Source organism: Vombatus ursinus, unplaced genomic scaffold (assembly GCF_900497805.2).
Source record: "Vombatus ursinus unplaced genomic scaffold, bare-nosed wombat genome assembly UNPS02014781.1, whole genome shotgun sequence".
Lineage (NCBI taxonomy): Eukaryota > Metazoa > Chordata > Mammalia > Diprotodontia > Vombatidae > Vombatus > Vombatus ursinus.
Window position 1 is genome coordinate 13,041,976 of NW_020954559.1, and position 24,093 is coordinate 13,066,068.

A 24,093-nucleotide genomic window follows, 5' to 3' on the forward strand; every position below is an offset into this window, starting at 1 on the left:
CTCTCTCTCTCTCTCTCTCTCTCTCTCTCTCTCTCTCTCTCTCTCTCCCTCCCTCTCTCTCTCCCCCAAACTCTCCTCCCTCATTTCCCTATTGGATAAGAGAGATTCCTATGCCCAATAGAGTGCATGTGTGTATATGTTCTTTCCTTTTTTGAACCAATTCCAATGAGAGTGAGGTTCAAGCATTGCCCACCTCTCCCCCGCCCCCAGTTTCTGCTCCACTGTAAAAGCTCATCCTTTTGCACCTCTTTTATGGGAGATAATTTTCTCCACTCTTCCTCTTTCTTCCTCCTTCTCCCAGTGTATCTCTCTTTCTCACTCCTTTTTTTTTGGGGGGGGGGGGTGGAGAACCATCACATCATAGTCAACTCACATCCATGCCCTCTGTGTATATACACCTTCTAAAGGCCCTAATAATGATAAGTTCTTAGAAATTACATGTATCATCATCCCATATAGGAGTGTAAACAGTTTAACTTCATTGAGTCCCTTATGATTACTTTTTCTTGTTTACATTGTTATACTTCTCTTGAGTCTTCTATTTCTTGATTTTCATAAAGTCACTAGCTTCCATTTGCTCCATTCTAATTTTTAAGGAAGTATTTTCTTCAGTAATCTTTTGGACTTCCTTTTCCATTTGGCCAATTCTGCTTTTTAGGGCATTCTTCTCCTCATTGGCTTTTTGGACCTCTTTTGCCATTTGGGTTAGTCTACTTTTTAAGGTGTTATTGTCTTCAGTATTTTTGGGGGTCTCCTTTAGCAAGCTGTTGACTTATTTTCCATGATTTTCTTGCATCACTCTCATGTCTCTTCCACAGTTTTTCCTCTACTTCTCTTACTTGCTTTTCAAAATCTTTTTGAGCTCTTCCTTGGCCTGGGACTGATTCATATTTTTCTTGGAGGTTTTGGATGTAGGAGATTTGACTCTGTTGTCTTCTTCTGGTTTTATGTTTTGATCTTCTTTGGCACCAAAATAAGATTCTATGGTCTGACTTTTTTTTTCTTGCATTGTTTGCTCATGTTCCCAGCCAATCACTTGACTTTCAAACTCTTTGATAAGGTAGGGGTCTGATTCCATTGTGGAGGATGTGCTGTCCTAAGCTTCAGAGGTTTTGTGCGGTTGTTTAAAGAGATCCTTCCAGGGACCTGTAAATTTTCAGTTCTTCCAGGGTGATATGATCAAGGGTGAGGTGTCTACTCTTTTCCTGGCCTGTGCTCTGGTTTATGAAGTGACCACAAGCACTGTTTTCTGCCTTGGGACTGTGAGGATTCCCTCTCCACCACCACAAGCTCCACCATGCCAGTGCTCCTCCTTGCACCAGGACCGCCACCCACAACTGCAACCCAGGTTCAAGCATGGGCAAAGGGAATGTGCCTCAGCACCAGCAAAGAGATCCCTGCAATCCCCCTCTGATCAGTCACTTGATCCCCCACCATCTGTGGCCCAAGAACTCTGGAAGCAGCCACCCGCCACGCCCAAGCTGCGCCAGGAATGGGGCCAGACTACCACACTCCTCTCTCACTGAGGTCCAACAGACCTTTCCTACTGACCTTCTAAGTTGTCTTTGGCATTTGTGGGTTGAGAAGTCTGGAAACTGCTACAACTGCTAGTGATTCAGTCCCCTGAGGTCTGCTCCAGGTTTGCTGAGGCCTGGTCTTTGCCTGCATGGCCCACACTGAACTGTGCTCCTCTCAGCCTGGCACAACAGACCTTTCCCATCGAACATCCAGGCTGTCTTGGGCTGGAAATTTGTTTCACTCTGTCTTTTTCTGGGTTCTGCTGCTCTGGAATTTGTTTAGAGCCATTTTTACAGGTATTTAGAGGGGTTTGGGGGAGATCTCAAGCAAGTCACTGCTTTTACTCTGCCATCTTGACTCCACCCCCAAGCAAGTCTTTTCTTCAGTGAATTCTTGTGCCTCTTTTACAGTAAGCCAATTCTGTTTTAAGACTATTTCGTGCCTCTTTTACCAAACTGTTAATTCTCTTTTCATGATTTTCTTGCATCATTCTCATTTCTTTTCCCAATTTTCCCTCTACCATTCTTATCTCTTTCTTTAATTCTTTAATTCAACAATTCTTATTGAGCTTGGGTCTAATTAACATTTTTCTTTGAGGCTTTGTCTGTAACTGTTTTCACATTGTTGTCTCCTGAGTTTGTCTTGGTCTTCCCTGACACTGTACTAGGTTTTTTTATGGTCAAATTCTTTTTTTTGTTGTTTACTCATTTTTCCAGTCTATTTCTTGACTTTTAACTTTATGTTACAATTGTGCTCTGCTCACGTGGGGGTCAGGTGGGTATTCTGCCAAGCTTCAGGATTTTTCATACTGCTATTTTCAGAGCTAGTTCTGAGAGTCTGCAAACTTTCAGTACTTCTAAGGTGATGTGATGCTGGGAGAGGTATGGGCACTGCTCTCATGGTCTACACTCTGGTCTTTACCCAGGAGGGGCCCCTGGTCCCCTGCAGCCACAAGCCCTAGAGCTCCTCTTTGCCTTGGAACTGATAAGAGGGCCCCTGCTTCCTTATGACCAGCCCCCAGCATTCCTCTCCACCCTGAAACTGCCACTTGTGCCTGGACAATAGTTGCCAATTAGTGTCAGCTGAACCCAGTACCAGGCAAAGGGTCCCCTGTAATCTCTTTCTGACCAGCTGTCCCACCATTTTACCCTCCCTGGGCTGAAAGTTCCTAAAGCTGCTGCTGCTGCATTTGTGGTTTTTTTACTCTGTTGTCAATAACTTCTCCTCATGAACTCCTAAGTTTTCACAGGCTGGGAAAAATACCTTACTCTGATCTTTTGTTAGCTCTCTGACTCCAAATTTTTATTTGAGGCATTTTTTTAAAGTTTTTTGGATGGGAATATTGAGGGAGTTCAGATAGGTTGCCTTTAATCCACCATCTTGGCCCTGCCTCCACCATACTAACTTTCTAATAGTAGAAGAAAAAACAAGTGTCCCCTCATTACCTTAATATTTTCAAAGGGTATTTAGGAAGTTAAACAAGAAAAACAAAGGTCCTAGGATAAAGTGGTTCTGTTCTGAGGGTTTTAAGATGTGAAAGAGAAGAAGATAAAAGAAATACACTAGTGCAGAAAAAAGGCAAAAGTGGAACAGACTTGATATTTCTCATAATTGGGATGACTGAGATACAAAAGTGGAGGAAAAGGTATAAAAATGAGCTTCACTCTTATCTGAAGCACACAAAAAGGTTGAATGACCAGAAATACACACACACACACACACACAAGTTTAGTATATAAATGCATCAGACTTAATAGGAAAACAAGTAAGGAGAGGGAGAGAAGGTGTTTAGAGAGAAGATAATACTGGGAAATGAAATCACAAGTAAAACAAATTTCCTGATTCTGAAGGAAGAATTAAGGGGGAGGGAGGAGGACAAAGATAAAGGAATGGAACTAGAACAAGCACTAATATAGCACCCACTATGTTGCCAGGCACTGTGTTAAGTGTTTTACAAATACTATCTCATTTGATCCTCACAACAAGCCTGGTAGGGAGGGAGGTAATGTTACTATCCCCATTTTACAGTTGAGGAATCTGAGTCAAACAGAGGTTTAGGGATTTGTCCAGACTCGTGCAGCTTTTAAGTGTCTGAGACCAAATTTGAACCCATGTCTTCCTGATTAGACATAGTCCTCTACTCATTAAGCTCCAAAGTGAGAAAAAAAAAAGGATAAAGGAAAGAACTGTACTCTAATGGGGTACCTGGCAATTGGGGAATGAATAATTTGAGTTTATAAATGTAATGGAATGCTATGTTTCTGTAAGAAATTATGAAAGCATTTCAGAGAATCCAGCAAAGTATGAACTAATGCTTCATTAGTTCCAACTAACATAACTAACTAACAGTTACTAACATTAGTAACTAACATTACTGTCCTCGTGTAACATGATAAAGAAGAAGGATTATGAAAGATTTTAGAAATATGACCAAAGACCCTGGAGTCAGAAGGACCTGAAATCAAATCCAGCCTTAGACATTTTGTACTTACAAGCTGTGTGACCCTGGGCAAGTCACTTAACCTTGATTGCCTCTTTAAAAAAAAGAAGAAGAAGAAATATGACCAAAGCATTGAACAACAACGTCCTCAGAGGTCCTATGGTAAAGCACATTACCCACTTCCTAAAAAAGAAGTAATAGCCTTAAGGTGCAGAATGCCATACAGTTTTAGACATGGAAAGAAATAAAAATTAACATGTTAAATTTATATTTATTTTTCTTTAAAGCAAGGTGTAAGAGATTCAGTTTCAAATATATTTTTTCAGTTCTTCTTTGAATATTGAAATATTTATTTTGTTGTTTGTTAAATTCATAATAAGAATGTTTTTAATTCTATTGCCTTCTTTCTCTTGATTATTTCCAATTTATCTTATACATATCTCATTTATATATATATCTGTTTCCTTAGTATCTCCCTCATTAGACTATAAACTCCTTGACAGCAGGGACTACTTTTGCCTTCTTTATTATTCCCAGCATTTAGCATAGTACCTAAAGTATGGTATGCACTTAATGAATGTTTATTGATTAACTTAAAAAAAAAGAAAAAAACAAGAACTGCTTACATAACTACATGTGAAAATATCAAAAGAGAAAAACATTACTAAATATTTTAACGTTCTCTATGACTTCATATTCTCATTCCCCAAATTTTTTGGTTAAATACGAAATCACATCAAACAGAATGGTCTACTAATGCTTAGTTGTTATGATAATTCCAATGCAAAATCAATATGTGGTCAAAGTACTATAGATATTACTTTATAGACTTCCATCCTTCAAAAAAGGGTAGAATATCTAGAAACAATACACATACAATTTGCCAAAAATACTACACTAGTAGTGCTAATCCATGTTTCTAGTAATTAAGTGTTTTAGGTTTAATGGCAACAATAAAACTTTTAAATCCCATGATATAAAAGTTTTTGATAACTTTTAATTTGTAATTTGATTTCATTTAATTATCACTGATTTACAAGGATTTACTATACATTTACTACCTGAAGAACTATACTGTATTTAGTTTACACATGATAAAAAAAAATGTCTCTGACCTCACAGAAATTACAATCTAGTAAAATTCCCAAAACATTTCAGTTCATATTCCATAATACCATACAAAAATTTTAAATGATATCCTGTTATAATATAGTATGTTATTAAATATTAACACAAACCCAAGAACTATATGAAAACAATTATAAAATACTTTTCACACAAATAATTAGAGAAATAGTAATTGCTCACAGGTGGACCAAGCCAATAATAAAAATGAAATGCTATTTACCTCCAGAAAAAGAACTAATGGAGTCTAAATACAGATCAAGGCATACTTTTTTTACTTTATTTTTCTTGAGGTTTTTTTTTTGTCTGTTCTCTTTTGCAACATGGCAAATATGGTTTGCATGATATCACACGTGTAATTGATATCACATTTCTTGCCTTCAAAATAGGGGGGAGGAGGGGTGAAAGGGAGAGAATTCAGAATTCAAAAAAAATTTAATGAATGTTAAAATAAATAAATAATAAAAGTTTGAGAAAAAGAATTAAATAACAGGGAAAAAAAATTTTGCTTGGTATTCACAGAGAACAGTGCTTAACCCTGAGACTTAATACTACATTAAAAAGAGTACTGAAAACAATATTTTCCTCTCTCCAATATTACTGATTTTGAAGAATAAACATGATTTTATTTTCTCTGTAATTCACTGCATAGTAACTAGTACTGTTTGGTAAAGTCTGTTTTTAAATTGGATCCTTGAATGACATACATTTTTGTTAGAAAGTAAATCAATATTCTAAAAACTTGAAAATGATACAAACTTCTACTTACTATATCCAATGATCTAAAAGTAGTCCCCAAGTGGACTCTCAAAGACAAGTGGCCTAAATAAAAGATGTTTTTGATTCACCACCAGGAAACCAAAGTTTAAGTTTGGATTTACCCTGGAAGGAGAGACTGTGGTGTTGGTGTCGGACCATTCAGAGCATACATGCTTATGCTGCTGACTCCACTGCTTCCCATACTGCCAGAACTTTGTGCAGACTGAGTGTTCCGATCTTGGTAATTCAGTGGGAGGCTCTGAGGTCTGGCGTAATAGTAAGGAGTTGAATGGGCATCTCTTGGTAATGCTTGAGCAAATAGTGTGGCATAACTAGAAACCTTAAAAAAAAAAAGCAAAATTCTAATTAAGAACATAATAAGTAATTAACATTTTCTTCAAAATATTTACTGACAAAATTCAGATTCCTATTTCCTTTCCATTTGTTCACTTGAGTGTTTAGCTTACTAATAAAGTAAATGAGTTGCTAATTCAAATTCAAGTAAGCTATACAAAAACTGGTAAAATTTTAACAAGATGTTTAAATTCTATGAATAATTATGTCAAATAGTTGAATGCTGGAAACATTTACTTAACCAGAATTCAAGCAACCATAAAACTCAAAACATATAATCTTTTTTTCAATATGGTCTAGTGAAATTTGCATGCTGTAAAATATCAAAACCCCAAATTCTTATATTTGAATATTCTAATGGCTTCTAAAGGGCACAGGGCAGTCAAATAGTTCATTCTGGGAAAAAAAGACATTCTGACCTGCTCAGCACACCTGCAATTCCACCCTGACTCTTTTTTCATGTTAATCTTATTCCTAGCTCGATACTGAAGGACTGTTTATGGTATTTGCTCCCAGGGACCACTGGCCACCCTCCAGGAAACAGATATTCATAAACAAGATAGTTTTGAGAACAGCTCCTTTCCCACAGATTTCGCATTTATTTTGGCAAACTGCCTTCTTTGTTACAAAAAACTACTAAAAGCAGGTAGCCCCGACATTATCTTTGGCATCTCCCCCCAGGTGCAGACGTGTGGCCCGGGATTTTCCCATTGGGACTCTGGAGGCTGAAAACCAGGACTCCCCAGCCCATGTGATCCAGATGTAGATGGTTCCCCTGATGATGATGATGATGATTGATTGTAACAAGATTTGATAGTGATAGAGACTTAAGTATGTTATTGTTACCTATTGGGACTTACTAACTGTGAGAAATGAAAGAGTTAAGTTTCCACATAAGTAGATAAGAAATCAGAACAGATAGGCTAACTTCTCTGTCCAGGGAGGGGCACATAATGTATGTTAGGGGTGGGGCACATAAGGAAGATTGTAACCTAGAAGGATTAGGACCAATCCTGATCCGGAAGGCAGGAGTTAAGCAATTACTAACTATAAAGACTGTTCTGGCTTCTTTTACCCCATTCATTTCTCTCCTTCCAAGGAGGTGCACCCCCTTCTCGCGAGAATCAAAAATACTTCAACCTCTTTAATAAAAAGTCTTTGAGACACCAGTCTTCGGGAACTGAGTCTGGGGTCATCTTTATAACAATTTCTAACTCTATTCTACTTACTAATCTTAATCCTATTTTACTATCTTAATAATAAATACTTTTAGGGGCAGCTAGGTGGTGCAGTAGATAGAGCACCGGCCCTGGAGTCAGGAGGACCTGAGTTCAAATTCAGCCTCAGACATATAACACTCACTAGCTGTGTGACCCTGGGCAAGTCACTTAACCCCACTGCCTAGCCAAAAATAAATAAATAAATGAATGAATAAATAAACACTTTTAGTATATACTTATATATAAATCAAACTGTCATTTCTAAACCAATCCAAACTGAAACTAACTTAAGCTTCGATAAATAAGGCTGCTTAGCAATACAATCACATATCTGCAAATATCACTAATATAATAAAGATTATAACCACAATGACAAGTCTGAGCTACCAGAATCCTAAAGTGACTAAGTATGGAGTAACAGAAAGAAGTGGACTAAGAATCAGGAAACAAGGGTCTGACTCTATCAGTTGTGACTTTGGGCAAGTTAATTAATAAGAGCTTCAGCTTCTTGACCTAAAAAAAGAAGGAAGGTTGATTAGAAGTCCTCAAAGTTACTTCTGACTCTAAAAATTCTGTGATTTTTAGGATAATATATGTTCTACACTCTCAAAATATGTCACAATTAAAATTCATTAAAAAATAAGTAATTCATTAATGGTTTATGGTATCACACAGTGAACCAAGTGTTCACTTTTAAGTATTTTAACCAGGAAATTACATTTACCCTAAAATCTTTTTTTTTACCGGGGTGGAGGGAAAAGGGTTATTATATCAATTTTGAAAAAAAAATAAAATTTAAATAAGAACTGTTAATATTGTAAATTAAAGATTACATCATATTTCATATGTATTATTTCCTTTGCTCCTGAAAACAATGCTATGCAATGCTATTGTTATCCTCATTTTACAAATGGGGAAACTGAAGTTGAAAGAGATCAAGTGACTAGTCAGTCACACAGCAAGGATTAAAACCTAACTCTTCATGACTCTAAATCTAGCATGTTATTACTTTTACTTGTATATCAAATTATAAAGGTAGCTTTGATTTTTTTTAATTGTAAATTTCCAAATTTTCCATGAATTGAAAGATTTTTCCACTTTTTTCATATACTTATGCTACCTCCACTTATTTGTTTACCCCACTTTAAATTTGGTGTGATAATCTTCTTTTGCCCTTTCATCACCACCAAAAAAATATTTAATGGCTCTTTTAAAAGACGGTAAGAAGCTGGACCAAAATAAAAACATTTACCTTATTTGGTTGCTTTCGTGGATCTTCACTGAGACTAAGCAGGAGGTAGAGTATTGACCACTTATTTTTCAAAACTCCCTGTGGAAGAGAAATAATTAAAACCAATAAAAAATTTTAAAATATCACTTAATGAATCTTCTCATCACTTTATATTCCCATACCTCCCAACTATTACTTTCTAAAACAATTATTACATCCAAACACATAATAAAATCTCACAAAGGCATTCAGTTCTAAATATTTCAAGTTCTTATTTACCAGAAATAGGAATTATCATTGTTCTAGAGATAATGTCCTTTAAAAATCAGTAATATATACCCTTATGACATTTTCTCTCAAAGCCCTGTAATAAAAATATTTTTTCATTGATCACCATACCCTTGAAAAAGAACAGTTCCTTTCTATATCTGACAACTTTTTTTAAAACAAATTCAACTTTCTATCTTACTGCCTATATAGAAGGTAAAATTATTCTAATATCCGAACAACAGTTTCCTCCCTTTATAACCACTTCCTTCTTACAGAGTATAAATTAACACTTTAATTTTTTTTAACATTAGAAACACTGTTCCTATATTGTGGTATATGTTGTGAAATGGAGGTGAATCTAAACATCTCGATTTTAGTCGTGAAGAAGTAGGTAAGGCATTATGCAATAAAAACAGCACTAAATTTGGCATCAGAAGACTGGCTCAAATTCAAGGCAATGCCTCCTTTTTTTATCTAATTTTTTTTTTTTTACTAAAACACTCAAAAAAGGTGGCATTTTCATTCATACAGGAGGTCACAAAGAGAGGATTCTATGCAAAATCATGAACCTCTATTACATTTCTTGATTTTCTTAAAGTACATAGCCAATTCTCCACATTACTTTCAAAATAGTCCTGCATATCTACACTTCCTTCTAAATATCCTTTTTTACTCTTCTGTGCATTTAAAAAAAAAATGTTATAGTGGCATCATTATAGCTAAAAACTCCCTTCAAACTGCCCCTTTCCCCCCTTTTTCTTATCCTAGGTAATTGTGGAAGACAATGCCTCTTACTGATGAGGATAAAAGCTAAATCGCAAAAAAAGGAAAAACCCTGGACTTTCCCACTTGGCCAAATCTCTGGCTGTTGCCTGAGGCTATAATCAACTGGCCTTTCTGAGTGGCTACACCCAATCTCCCAATTCTGTTACCCTTAACCTAGCCTAGCCCTACCTATAGCCCCTGGCCATTTCCCACACTTAATCCTAGCTAGGCTCAATTTTCCAGGTCCCAGGAGTCCTGTTCACCCCAGCTTACTGACCACTCTCATTCAGATCTTCCTTAGACCCTCCTCCAGTCACCCCAAACTACTTGGCCACTCCTAGATCCCTCCCACAGTCTATCTTGTATATAAGGTCTATCTTGTCTCCATCAAGATGCTCAGATTCCTAAAATCTAGCCACTGCTCAGATTCTTACAATCTAACCACTGCTTTAATTCTTAATCTAGCCACTGCTCACTCATGTTCAGACTCCTTAAGAGTCTGCCCAATATGATGGATGTTCTAATAAACCTTGTCTTTGGTCAAAAGAAGGCGTGGGTCAAATTCTTTCGGGCAGGACCCACATGTTGTGATTTTGGGGTCCCAGCACCCCTAAACCACATCATTACTACCAAAATTGTAAGAAAATATCTGGCACTTACCACAGTGGTTGACATATGCAGGTGCTACAAATATAAAGCTTATTTCTTTCCTCTTTCCCCTTCTCTACTACCTTCTGGTTCTAAATTTCTCAATGTGTCAAATGAGAAGGTTGGAACAGGTGATTTCTATCTTCTGGCTATAAATCCTATAATCCTACACGATATAAATTAAATCTCAAGTAAAAAGCCTTCTAAAACTTAAAAAAAAAAAGCAACTGCCTAAGAGATTATCAGTAGGAAGGGACCACATAAACAAACTAAAAATAATTTAACTGATTTACAAAAATAATAGTAAACCAGTCTTAAAATGTTTTTGTCTTGGATTTATACGCTACCTTTGTTATGAGGAGTTCAAAACATTCTGCTATGGTCATAGGGGTCTTTGTCATATGAATCCATAAAAAGGGAAGGGAAAGAAAGAGAATAAGCATTTTATATGGCACCTACTATGTGCCAGACACCATGCTAAACACTTTTATAAACACTATTTCATTTGATTCTCACAACAATCCTACAAGTAGGTGCTATTATTATCCCCATTTGACAGTGGAGGAAACTAAAGCAGAAAGTGGTTAAGTGACTTGGCCAGGGTCACATTGCTACTAAGTATCTGAGGCTGGATTTGAACCTGGGTCATGCTAACTCCAAGACCAACAATCTCTCTATTGCGCCATCAGCTGCTTCAAATAGCAAATAAAAATAAAAATTTACAAAAAAGATAAAATATTTATGTTATGGAAATCCTCAATTTACAAAATTGTTTACCAAAGGTCTCCCTTAGAAAGTAAACTTTCAGGGGCGTCTAGGTGGTGCAGTGGATAGAGCTCTGGCCTTGGAATCGGGAAGACCCGAGTTCAAATCTGGCCTCAGACACTTGACATTTATTAGCTGTGTGACCCTGGGCAAGTCACTTAACCCCGATTGCCTCACCAAAAATAGCAAAAAAAAAAAAAGTAAACTTTCTTCATGCATTCAACACATGATATGACCTACAATAATTTATATACAAATCTTCACGATCTCATCTCCTGTTCTTGTTCTTGAAAAGATTTACATTAGACCTAAATATTCATAACAGCAGTTTTTATAACATCAAAAACCTAGAAATAAGGTAGATGCCCATCAATTAGGGAATACATGAACAAGCTGAGGTATGAGAATGTGATGGAATATTACTGTACCATAAGAAACAATTAATATGGTGAATACAAATAAGTATGAGAAAACTTACATAAAATGATGCAATATTAAGTAAGCAGAATCAGGAAGACAATATACACAATGACAACAATGCAAAGGGAAAGAGCAAAACACACAAAACTATGAAAATATAATAAACCAAATTTGGTTCTCTTCCTTCAATGCAAAACTGGAGGACTATGGATGTGGAAGACTAAAGATAACATAAAATGTTTTCAATATGTTAGGCAGTTTTGCTGAACTGTTTTTCTCTTTTTTTTTTTTTAAATTATGTGTTAGAAGGGATGGCTCTACGAGAAGAGGAAAGGGGATAGACATATTGGGAAATGCAGTTGATGTAAAAAATAAAGTATACCTATAAACATTTATTTTTTAAAATACACTAGAGCAAAATTCAAAAAGAATCCTATTTTCCAATGACAAATATTTTAAAAATAAAGACAAAGGAAAAAATGTTGTTGAAGAATAATAAAACGATGCAGCAAATGTTTTTAAATACCATATTTAAAGAAAGAGGTAAATCTACCTTTATGTTTTATGCTTAAAATATTATTTCTTCCTAATTTTTATTTTTTCTAACCAACACCACGATATCTTTGAATTCTCTTGCACTGCCCTGCAAAAGACCTGCCAGTCCATTTTGTTTTCTGAGATTTGGATTTGTGTCCTTGAGAATTGCATGTAAATGCAATTTTCGTAAGCAAAATAATTAAAAATGTACTAAGAATACTACTTAAAGGAATCACAAAATCAGAGAATTTGGGAGTCATAAGGGACGTCAATGCAACCCAGACACAAAAGGAATACCTACTAGAACATACCCCACAAGTGCTCATTCAGTTTCCTTTTAAATGAAGAGAGAAGCCATAAATTCTCAAAGCAACCCATTCCACTTTTACATAGCTCTAATTGTTAGAAAGTTTTATCCTGGCATCAGGTCTAAAGATGCTACATTCCCTATTCCAAAACTTCTCTTTCCTCAAGTCTCCCATACCACCCCCTCCTCACATTCTTTCAGCAGAACATCTGCCTTCATATTTTACTGAGAAAAACAGAGATATACCTTGCATTCACCTCTAATCCCCTATTCTATATCTCAGAAGCCTTTGACATCATCCCCTATCCTCTCCTCCTTTAAACTCTGATAAGGGATAGCCCTTCTCACAAAGGCCAATGTCTATCCAACCCCTTTCATCTCCTGTGACAGACTGAGCCAAAATCATCCGCTCCCTTCTAAATTTTAATTCTTCCCTATATACTAGTTTACTCCTTACTGCCTACAAGCACACCCAAGGCTCCTCCAGTCTGAAAAAAAAAAAATCTTGTTTAATCCTACCACTAACAGTTAGTATATGGCACATAGTAAGTGCTTAATAAATGCTTATCGACTGCCTACCATTACCTCAAGCAATAATCCTGTAGCTCCCCTCCCTTTAATGACCAAACTTCTTGAAAAAGCTGTCTATCCTCATTGTCTCCATTTTCTCAGTCGAATGGGGGAAATAACATACAAAAACTACATAAAACAAGTTGTATACAAGATAAGTTAGAGATAATCATCTGAGGTAAGGTACTATAATTAAAAGAGATCAGAAAGGTTTCTTATACAAGATAGTTTTGGATGGGACTTGAAGGAAGGCAGTGAAGTCAAGAGGCAGACATGAAGAAGAGAATGCCAGGCACGGAAACAGCCAGCAAAAATGCCCAGAGTCTGAAGATAATATGTTACAAGTGGGAAGCAACCAGGAACCAGCGTAACTGGGTCACTGAGTATAGTGGGGATGAGCAAATTCTAAGAAGACTAAAAAAATAATAGTGATGGGGTTGGAATCTGGGCCCCAGAAAGGAAAAACTCTGGACTTTCCCACATGGCCAAATCTCTGGTGTTCCCCTGAGGCTATAATCCTAGCAACTGGCCTTTCATTGTGGCTACACCCAATCTCCCCTCCATTGTCTTACCTCCCTATCCTAGCTAGGCTCCATTCTCCCTTGGCCATGAGGTCCAGGTCCCAGGAGTTTTGTTCACCCCAGCTTACTTGCCACTCCCATCCAGATCTCCTTAGGCCCTTCCTCCTGACACCCCAAACTACTTGGCCACTCCTAAATCCCTCCCACAATCTTTCTGTATATAAGGTCCATCTTGTCTCCATTAGGATGCTCTGATTCTTAGAATCTAGCCAATAGCCCATAGATGCTCAGATTCCTTAAGAGTCTAGCTAATATGGCGAATCTTCAATAGACCTTGTTTTTGGTTGCAAGAAGGCTTGGGTTGAATTCTTTTGGGCAAGACCCGGGTGTCGTGATTTTGGGGTTCCAGGACCCCTAACCTCAAGAACGCATCAATGGGACTAGGTTATGTACTTACTGTACTTAAAATGTAAACTCCTTGAAAATAAACTTTCATTCTTTGTACTTATATCCTCAGAGCCTCGCAAAGAATCTAGTATATAGTAGGTGCTTAATTTTTATTTACTGACTAGACAATTTCAACAGCCTCATTTGTCTTCCTCAAGTCTCTCCCTTTTCCAATCCATCTACTTTAAACAGTTGCCAAAAGCGATATTCCTAAGATCACATCACTGCCTATTCAATAAGCTCAATTGGTTCTCTATTACCTCTAGAATCAAATATAAATTTCTTTTTGGTATTTAGGGCCGTTTGTAGCCTGACTCCAACCTATCTTTCTAGCCTTATTTCTCTTTAATATATTCTACTGTCAGGCCAAACTGGACTTTTTTTGTTGTTTATCATAACATCTCTTCAGTCTTTGCACAAGCTGACTTCCATACCTGGATTCCACTCTTTGCTTGCCTCTACCATTTAAATTCCTAGTTTCTTTCAATGTCACCACTTCCATGAGGCCTTTACTGATCCCTACCTAGCTCTTCATCCCTCCATCAAAAAATTAATCTAGGTTTAGATTCTTAAAATCTAGCTACTAGCTCACTAATGTTCAGACTCCTTAAGAGTCCGCCCAATATGATAGATGTTCTAATAAACCTTGTCTTTGGCTGAAAGAAGGCTTGGGTCGAATTCTTTTGGGCAGGATCTGATGATATTGTGATACTGGGGTCCCAGCACCCCTTAGCCCCTAAATCTCAACATTTTGGTGGCCCATACCGGGAAACTGCCTAACCCCAAGTTCTTCTCCAACCAAGATGAAAGGTATGTAAGCCTCCCCCTCTTCTTTTTTTTTTTATGGCAATTTTTATTTATTTTTTTGTTTTCAACATTTACTTCCACAAGATTTTGAGTTCCAAATTTTCACCCCATCTCGCCCCTTCCCCCACCCGAAGATGGCATGCATTCTAAATACCCCTTCCCCTGCCCCCTCTTTTTTCTTGCTCTGCAGTTAGGGTCATTCTCCAAGCACCAAGGCTAGGAGGTGCTTTTCGGGCAGACAGTTACGATGCTGTCTTGCACTCTGCCTGGCACTCTCACACTCTCGGTCCACTGGTTTGGTTTGAGGCCAAGGACCTGGGCACACCTGATGAGGTTGGGATCTAGACCCCACAAAGGAAAAACCCTGGACTTTCCCACTTGGCCAAATCTCTGGCATTCTCCTGAGGCTATAATCCCATCAACTCACCTTTCATTGTGGCTATACCCAATCTCCCCCTTGGCCACGAAGTCCAGGTCCCAGGAGTTCTGTTCACCCCAGCTTACTGGCCACTCCTAGGTTCCTCCCACAGTCTTTCTGGTCTACTTTGTCTCCTTAAAATGCTGGGATTCTTATAATCTAACCACTAGTCAGATATATATAATCTAGCCGATAGCTTACTAATGTTTAGACTCCTTAAGAGTCTGCCCAATATGACCGATATTCTAATAAACCTTGTCTTTGGCTGAAAGAAGGCTTGGGTCAAATTCTTTTGGGCAGGACCCATGTGTTGCATTTTTGGGGTCCCAGCACCCCTAAATCTCTAAACCGAATCACACCTTCCACAGCACAGAGGTCAAGGATGGACTCCATATCCAGAAGGGTATGCCCAATTCTGCAAATTCTCTCCGGCACTAGGGAATAGGGGAAAACTGCAGTTGCTTTTTGGTTCCCTGAGGCTCACTTACTCCCTGAATCCTGGAAGAGCTAAAAATATCTTGGCAAATTCTGGAGGTTTTGCTTTTGATCATTAAGGAGTTTTGAAACTCCACCTTACAACCCTGGTCACTCCTTCTCCCACTCCCTTCCCTTGAATCAAGAGGGTATCTGTTAACTCCTCTCACAGGAGAAGAGAGTTTCACCCTTTACCCCTCACCTTTGAGGAGGGGGGAGGGTCAGCAGCTACAGCATGAGCCCCACTGGCAATGGCCTTGGGCCCTAGGGCAACCTTTGCCTGGAAGCATCACCCAGGTTCAGCACATCCTGCTCAAGGTAAAAAAGCTAGCCTCTGAAGTTGGGTAAGCACACTCTTTTAAAGTTGTATTTTTAACTGTTAATGATGAGATGCTGATTCTCTGTAAAGTAATGTGGAAAAATATTTAACAAGTCACCTGATTGGTGATGAGTTTGTTTCATGTTTCAAATTGGTGAACTTTTTGTATCAATTATGTCAAGCAACTTTTCATAATTTGGTTACCACTAAAATAATTTGGCTATTGTAGGTTATTGTTTTAATGTTCAAACTAGCCAAAAAGCTGGTTTGGATTATGGCTTGGTGAGAATTTGCAAGTGTATAGACATCTTGATCTTCTATACTGAAACTTGCTGTGTGAGGAAAAAGTTCATAGAATTCTATTTTGAGTTGTCTGATGGGTCATAATCCATCAATAATCAATAATCCACTGAGAGAAATGCCACAAGCTACTCAGAGAATGTGATACTGGTGGGAAGTCAGCATTGGGAAAAGCTGAGAGGACAATTTTAGCCTCAGTCTAAGATGGGATCCTCCTGGCTCAGCTTCCCCATTATGTTCCTTCGAAAGGGAATGTTACCCACCTGGCTATTCCTGAGTCTGGCTATGAGGTGGATTTGATACTGCATGGTTGGAAAACTGCATTATCTGAATCCAAACAGAGCTAAGGATGTTTTATCCTCTCAAAGGTGGGCCCTGAATCTAGTCCCTGCTTTATATCTGGGCCCTGCAGTTTTTTTCTGTCAGATTGTGTCTTCCAGACTACAGGCCATTCACCTAGAGTTGGTAGCAAACAGCAAATACCAGCCAATGTCCCCCCATTCTTCCCTGGATGCAGTCTGTGCTCAGTTCCAGTCAACCTCCTCTTTGGGACCTCCTCAAGTCAGGAACAGGTCTACATCCCTTGCCAGCAGGAAGCAGTTTCAGAAGCCAAGATCGTCGCCCCTTACCCCAAAAGAATTTAGGTCCCATTTGTTTGAGGAGGGAATGATGAGGATAGGAGCTAGACCCCATGGCCAACTCTCTGGCATCCCCCCCACCAGACTATAATCCCATCAACTGGCCTTTCACTGTGGCTAAACCCCAATCTCCCAATTCTGTTACCCTTAACCTAGCGAAGCCCTCCATTGTTTTACCTCCCTATGGCCCCAGGGCACTTCCCACCCTAAATCCTATCTAGGCTCCATTCTTCCTTGGCCACATGGTCCAGGTCCCTGGAGTTCTATTACCTCATAGACTACTTGGCCACTCCTAGACCCTTCCTATAGTCTTTTTGTATATAAGGTCCATCTTGTCTCCATTAAGATGCTCAGATTCTTAGAATCTAGCCAATACCTCACAGACTCTCAGATTTCCTCCAGAGTCTGGCTAATATGGCGGATCTTTAATAAACCTTGTCTTTGTCTGAAAAAAAAAATCTATATCTATTTTGCATGTATTTACACATACATACATGTACATGTTGTGTCCCAATAAAAAGTAAGCTTCTTAAGAGCAGGGACTGTTTTCACTTCTGCCTTTGTTTTACCAGTGCCTAGCACAGTGCCTGGAACATGGTAAGTACTTAATAAATGCGAAGGGACTGATTGATTAAAGGAAATTTTAAGATATTAAAATCCATATTTTCACAAATTATAAATTAGAAGGTAGCTTTTCACTTAAAAAAAAGTCACTAGCATTCTTTGAATAGTAAGTCCCCTTCATGAACACAAATAATTTTGTTTATGCAACTCCTGAACAAAGTTAAAGAAGTGTATAGAATAGTATCCCTTCCAAATATAGAACCGTGATATGTACCCTCTCAGCAAATTAACGGAGTAAAATCAAAGCTGCCTCTTGTCGTGTTTATTATATATTAGACTTGAATGAACATGAAGTTATATGTTACTATTTAGCGGATTAAAGTATATTTTCTTTTAGCAAAAGTATCTTTAAAATTTCCAATGTTAAAATCACCTCAATTTACAATGGAGTAGTAAGTGAATTCCTTTCCAATTCTAGGACTCTGGGATTTATAGTACTAAAAATCTGTAGTATCTACATGGCCAGGAAAAATAATGTTGAAAAGAAATAGTGAATCACATATTATGTAAATATGTGAATTGTATGTGAAGTCATATATTTAAATGGATTGAAATCAGGCTGCTTTGAAAACTTAAAAAATGGTAAAAATTGAGATGCCTAGCTCAAAGGTCCTCTAGGTGGTACTACAGCATTGGGACAGGAATAGCATATAAATGACAAGCTAGATATATTATTGCTTTTCTTTGCTTTCTCCTCCTTTCCAATTTCCTTACAACTTAAAATACTCTTAATAGCTGCCCATACTTAATAACTACCCCACAGCCCAGTATCCATTATCTAGCCCAGTACAATATGGTGACAATGAGCCATAAGACCCCTAGCATCTACACTAAATCAAAGACTGATGCCACATTATTACCCTTCAGAAGTGCCCTAGCATTACACAAAAGTTGATAAGAAATTTGAGAGGGGGTATCAGAGTGAGAGGGAAGAAAGTAGCTAAGATCTGATCTGAAAATGGTATTTCCAAGTTAATCAGACGATTAAAGGTCAAAAGTTTACAAAAGCCAAAAAATAAAATTTCTGAATGTTTAATATGTGGTAGCTGTATTATTTCAGCAAATAATATATTCATCATATTACAATCCTAAATTTTAACAAAATTGCAGAATTTTATCAACAGAAGTTATCTATCATCTATTTCACCATATTCCAGACAATCATTAGCTATAAAAAGTTTCTGTTGAATTATATGGATATACTTAAGAATTTAAACACACTTTTAAAAAAATAAAAATTAAAAAAAATTAAAGCCATGTCTGACAACACTTTCTCACCAAATTCCTTGCTCTTGGAAAGCCACAGTATCACAATTTATAGAATGATTTCAGAGATGAGTTAAATTCAAATAAGACTTGGCCATACTGGCATCTACCTATCCAGGTTAGATGTAAAACTCGTAGAAAAATCAATAGGAATTTGGTTCATCATTGCATTCATACAAATGATATGAACCTCAGAAATACTTAAATTCCATATACTTGAATCTGTTAACAAATCATGTTTTTATGTCCTGCTTATAACTTAAACAGATGAAACCCTTGCTCCCACCAGTGTGAAAGATATTGTGTTTTGTTTTGTTTTTGACTTGGAGTTTGGGGAAATTTGTGGGTTTAGAAGTAAAAGAGAGAAGCTGTGAGAAGCAAGTGTCTTCAGCCAAGCACTTTAAGATTTCCAGACTGGACTGGCCAGCCTGCCTGCCTAGTGCAGCACTGTTCAAAAAGAGCTTCACTTATATTGCATTAATTTTTTCACCTTGAACACAATCCATTTCAGGCTAAGGTATATGGTTCCTGATTTTATGATGATTGGAAATTTTACTAGAGATGAATTTGGGTTAATAAACATGTTCTTTTGAAAATTCAAATACCTATATGAGGCTTAATTGGCTTTTAGTTATTCAGCCTTCAGTCACTGAATCATTTAATCTAAGAGACAAAAAGAACCTGAGAGATCATCTACTTCATAGTTTTATGGATGAGATTCATTACCCAAAGAGGGTAAATAATTTATACAAAGCAATATAGCTAGTTATTGGCAAAAAACAGTGTTAGACCTTTAGTCTCTTCAAGTTCAGTGCAAGTGATCATTAAACTGTGTTAAAAATGCTTAGCTGAGATCAGAGAAATTTCTACTTGGGTAGGTAGAAGAGAAAATAAGACATTTTTGAACAAAGAACACTTTAGAGCAGTTGATGTCAAACTCAAATAGAAACAGGGGCCATCCAGCAGTATATGAAGGTCCCTGTGGGCTGCAAACTGACTTAGAAAAACATATGTTAACATTACCTATGTTTTATTGTATTTTTACTTATTTTGTTAATTATTTCCCAACAACATTTTAATCTGGTTCTGGATGTATTCAGAGAGTTACAGGCACTCTGGAAGATCAAATGGACATGTATACTTTAGAGCATAGGAAAGTTTATGTAGAGTGTCAGAGAGGAAGATGTAGACTGCATAACTAAGTATTGGATAGCCTGGACAGTACAAAGTTGGGAAAAAACACACAATAACAATGGTGCATCAAGTATGAATTTTTTTAAATTTCACATAGAAATATTTCTAGATACTCCCCAAGATACAAACCTAAGGATTAAAAAAAAAAGGTGGGGGGGAGTAGGCATAAAGTTAGAAGTGGTCATTGTTACTTTCCCAGATAGGCCAATGCCACCATCAGTTTTCCAAATGTTTTCCCTTGAGCTATGCAGTCTGTTAAACAACGTAAGAAGTGCTTTTCAGACTAGGAGTAGGCACACACATGTACTATTTATCTAACTTATTCTTGAGAGAGCTCATATGCTCAATCCATCAAACCGTGAAAGAAAATGCTCTGCTAGAATTTGCTGAGCCAGCTCACCGAGATGTCAAACATCATGTTCTCAGAAATGAAATGGCAACAATATTTAGTACGCTGTCTGAAGTACTCAAATGCATCTGTAATTTCATCAATTTGGGAACTCCCTCCCATGATGCAGCTCACAATTTCCAGTGTGCTACCCTTAGTATATTCAAATGCCATCCAGTTCAGTAAGAATGGCAACAGTCTCAAGAGTAGCAAATAATAGACTCCCACCAACCATAGACTTAGCACCAGTTGACAAAAGGAGAAAAGAGAGAAAAGGGGGTGGAAGAATAAGGGTACTTTTTTTTGTGTGTGGGTCAAAAATACCCCCATACAATATATTTTAAGCAGTCTAGTGAAGCCTATCAACCCTTTTAAATGCTTAAAATAAAATATATAGGATTACAGAGAAAATCAATTTAAAATGAAACCATTATAAAAAAATTTAAGTTCATGTACCCCAGTTAAGAAACCCTAGAGTAAAGAGTAAGAATAAACAAGTTTAATTTTATATATTTGTTTGTATTTTTTTATGAAATTAGGAAATATATTGTATTCTTAGTTTTTCTTCTAAACTTCATGAGATTTAAAATTTTAACTTTTGGAACATAACCCATTTCAAGTAGAAAATGTTCTGTATATGACTCTGATATGCTTATCCAACATAGCCCTTGGCAGGGTTTTTTCCAAGGGTATGCCTTTCATCTTCTGAACTTCAGGCTAAGGTATATTGATTCCTGAAACTAAAACCTTGGTACTCTCTTTTTAAGGACTAATGATAAATTGTAAAAATGGGGAAAGAAGCAAGAAAAGCAGATGAGACAAGGCTTTCAAATAGATTACAATACTGACCACATAAACAAATATAGAAGATTCTCACTATTTGCTTCCCAAATAAAGTCAAAAGGAGACTAAAAATTCAGATTAAAAGGTCTAATATTGCTTAACCAAAAAGAAGAGCAATTTCTAGATTCTTCCCAGTAGAATATAAACTCCTTGACAGCAAGGACTGTTTCACTGTTGTCTTTGTATCCCAAATGCCTATTATGGTGCCTTACACAAAATAGGCACTCAATGTTTGTTTTCTTTTTATTTGAATTGATATAAAATTAAATTTTATTTAAATGAGGTATAGGTGGAAATCTCATCACCATTGTAGCAGGTTATTCTCACTCGTGTGTGTGTGTGTGTGTTTGTGTGTGTGTGTATTTAAATTAAGAAATATGGAAGGAATACCTTTCAAATGCTGTTAAATTTAACACAGAAGTAATAAAGTTCTGTGGCAATAAGGCAGAATGGATAGCTGGCCCATTAGCCTCGGATTAATTGAATCAATTAAATGGAACTGACAGCTAGTCCACTTAAGCCAAATCTCAAAGACAGTCTCTGAAAAGAAATGAGATAAATGTCTACCTACTTATCATGTTAGCTTCAACTCAATAATTTTAGTCTCACAAACATGATTGAATTTCAGATCAAAATTATATTTACAAAAATCTTTGAAAAGGATTGAGAAAGGTTTTAAAAAGTAATCTAAGAGAAATGTAAAAAGTTCTAAGAAAGGAAAATTTGGAGTTGACGAAAGAAACAAAAAATATCTTATATTATAATCCCACATTAATGATCACCTAAAATGAAAGGAAAAACAGTAATAATTTTGAGATTTTAGGAAACAAATGCAAACCAATTTTAGGAGGCTCCTCTTTTGAGGAGCCAGTTTTATGATGCTAAATTTATTTGGATATATAGACTGGTAGACTTTTTTAGAAAAAAAAATTTTAAGTTAAGAAACCTTTAACCTTCAAGCATAAGCAAGTCTCATAAAAGCTCAAAACCAAAAGACTTTTTTTTTAATCTAAATCAATATATCAATACATTTTAGGGTCCATTATCCTAAAAATAAAGTACAGTTAGACACATAAACTTTTATTATTACGAATAAATAAGTCAACATTTTTTCCCCATCTCCTTCCTTCCTATAATGACTTTAAGCAATTGTACACAAACCAAATGTGTAAATACTGCTGATATACTCCATATTTCCTATCCAAGCTAGTGGCTTTCCTTTCGTCCTCAAAGCAATTTAGCATTAGATCCAAATAAAGTACATACATACTTCTAATACAGTAAAGCTCTCCACTCAGACATAATAGGATGATGGAAGGTCCCCACAGCACTCTCCCTGAACCAGCACTGGGCTCTTAATAAACCACAATCTAAAAGTAAAAGCCATTACCCAATACAGATGTGGCTAATATGATACCACAAAAACTGTTCTTTTACCACTAGCATCCTTAGTATCAGTGTATCATCCTTATCAGTGTATCATCCAGTATCATTCTTAGTAACTTTCATATAATACCTGTGAATGGAGTTTCCTGTGGAGTTCTGAAAATAACGCAGCATCTGCTTCCCTTCTTTGTCGGACAACTACAAAGTTAGAAAAAAAATTTTTTTTAAATAAAGCATTCATATGTATTACAATTTATTTTTATAACAATATTTCACCTATTAAACAGTTCTATCATTTGGATATCGAGTATTTATTTTTGCTTCTGGGTATTTCATTGTATTATTAAACTTATGTGTGTATATATATGTGTGTATATATATATATATATATATACACACACACACACATATAATCTGTGACTAGGTTTTTCTTCTCATCAAACAAGAGGCAGAAAACTATTCATAAATTTCTTCAAAGAGTCATGCTGAAAAGCTATGACTTCTACAAGTCCCTATTTAACCATGTCCTAGAAAAGCTTCAGTAATGTTTTAAGGTAGTTCCAAAACCAAATGCAGGGGCGCTCTAAGACAATTTTAGATTTTCTTAGAGAAAAGACAGGAGATATGTTGAAGGATCATGGCTGACCAGGAATTATTAGGACCATTATCATCCCCAGACAGACTAGAACCCCAGGCAGGCCCTAAAATGAATCCAACTATATAAGACCCTCAGGCTAAGAGTCAGTCTAGATTAAGAAATATATTGTGTAGAACTCATTTCCAGAGTTTTTGACCAGCATCAATCACAATTTAAATTGGTATTCAAACCAAGGCAAGACAAAAAAAAAAAAAAATAAAACAAAAAACCCAATACTGTGTGTCACTCTGCAATAAATCAAAATTAATTCTCTCTAAATACTCACCAGATAATTACTTCTGGAAGAAAGTATAATATAAAGTAGTTTTTTTCATTATTTTCTAGTTTTCACCAAGGTTGTAATAAATAATTATGTTATATATTAAATAAATGAAATTAATAAATAAGCATTTATTAAGTGCTTACTATGTGCAAAGCACTTATTAAGCCCTGGGGATCAAAACAGAAAAGTAAGGCAGTCCCTGCTCTCAAGGAACTCACATTCTAATGGCAGAGAAAACAATATGTACAGGTTTCAAGGGTAAGACTGATAGAAAGATCCTATGGTTCTTCAGGTGTAGCTGAATGATTTCAGGGAATGAACTAAAAATAAGACTGGTTGGGAAGGTGGGGAGGGAGCAAGGGATTTCAGATAAGGTCACTACACTGTTAGTTTTATTAACTTGTTTTACTTTGTTACAAGAGACTGACTTCCCATGGAGTAAGGATGTATTGTAAAAATAAAACGTCAATAAAACTTTTAAAATTTGTGTGTATATTATCAGATTTTTAAAAATTAAATCCACAAGAGCCTCTCAAAAAAGTGAAAGTAACAAATTTGGAATATGAAAATACCAAATTTAAAGAAAATGGAGCAGTAAGAAAAATGGAAAGTGGCAGAA

General features: G+C 36.6%; 1 protein-coding gene across 1 annotated transcript in view; it reads right to left on the minus strand.

The window, feature by feature from the left end:
- Positions 1-24,093, minus strand: part of LOC114046103 (gamma-tubulin complex component 3) — a 144,861-nt gene that overhangs the window by 87,435 nt on the left and 33,333 nt on the right. The window contains exons 3-5 of the mRNA XM_027866356.1: positions 22,685-22,752; positions 8,669-8,746; positions 5,965-6,182 (exon numbers count right to left, since the gene is read on the minus strand). Of these exons, the coding sequence (XP_027722157.1) occupies positions 5,965-6,182; positions 8,669-8,746; positions 22,685-22,752 (364 nt within the window). The remainder of the gene's footprint in view (positions 1-5,964; positions 6,183-8,668; positions 8,747-22,684; positions 22,753-24,093) is intronic.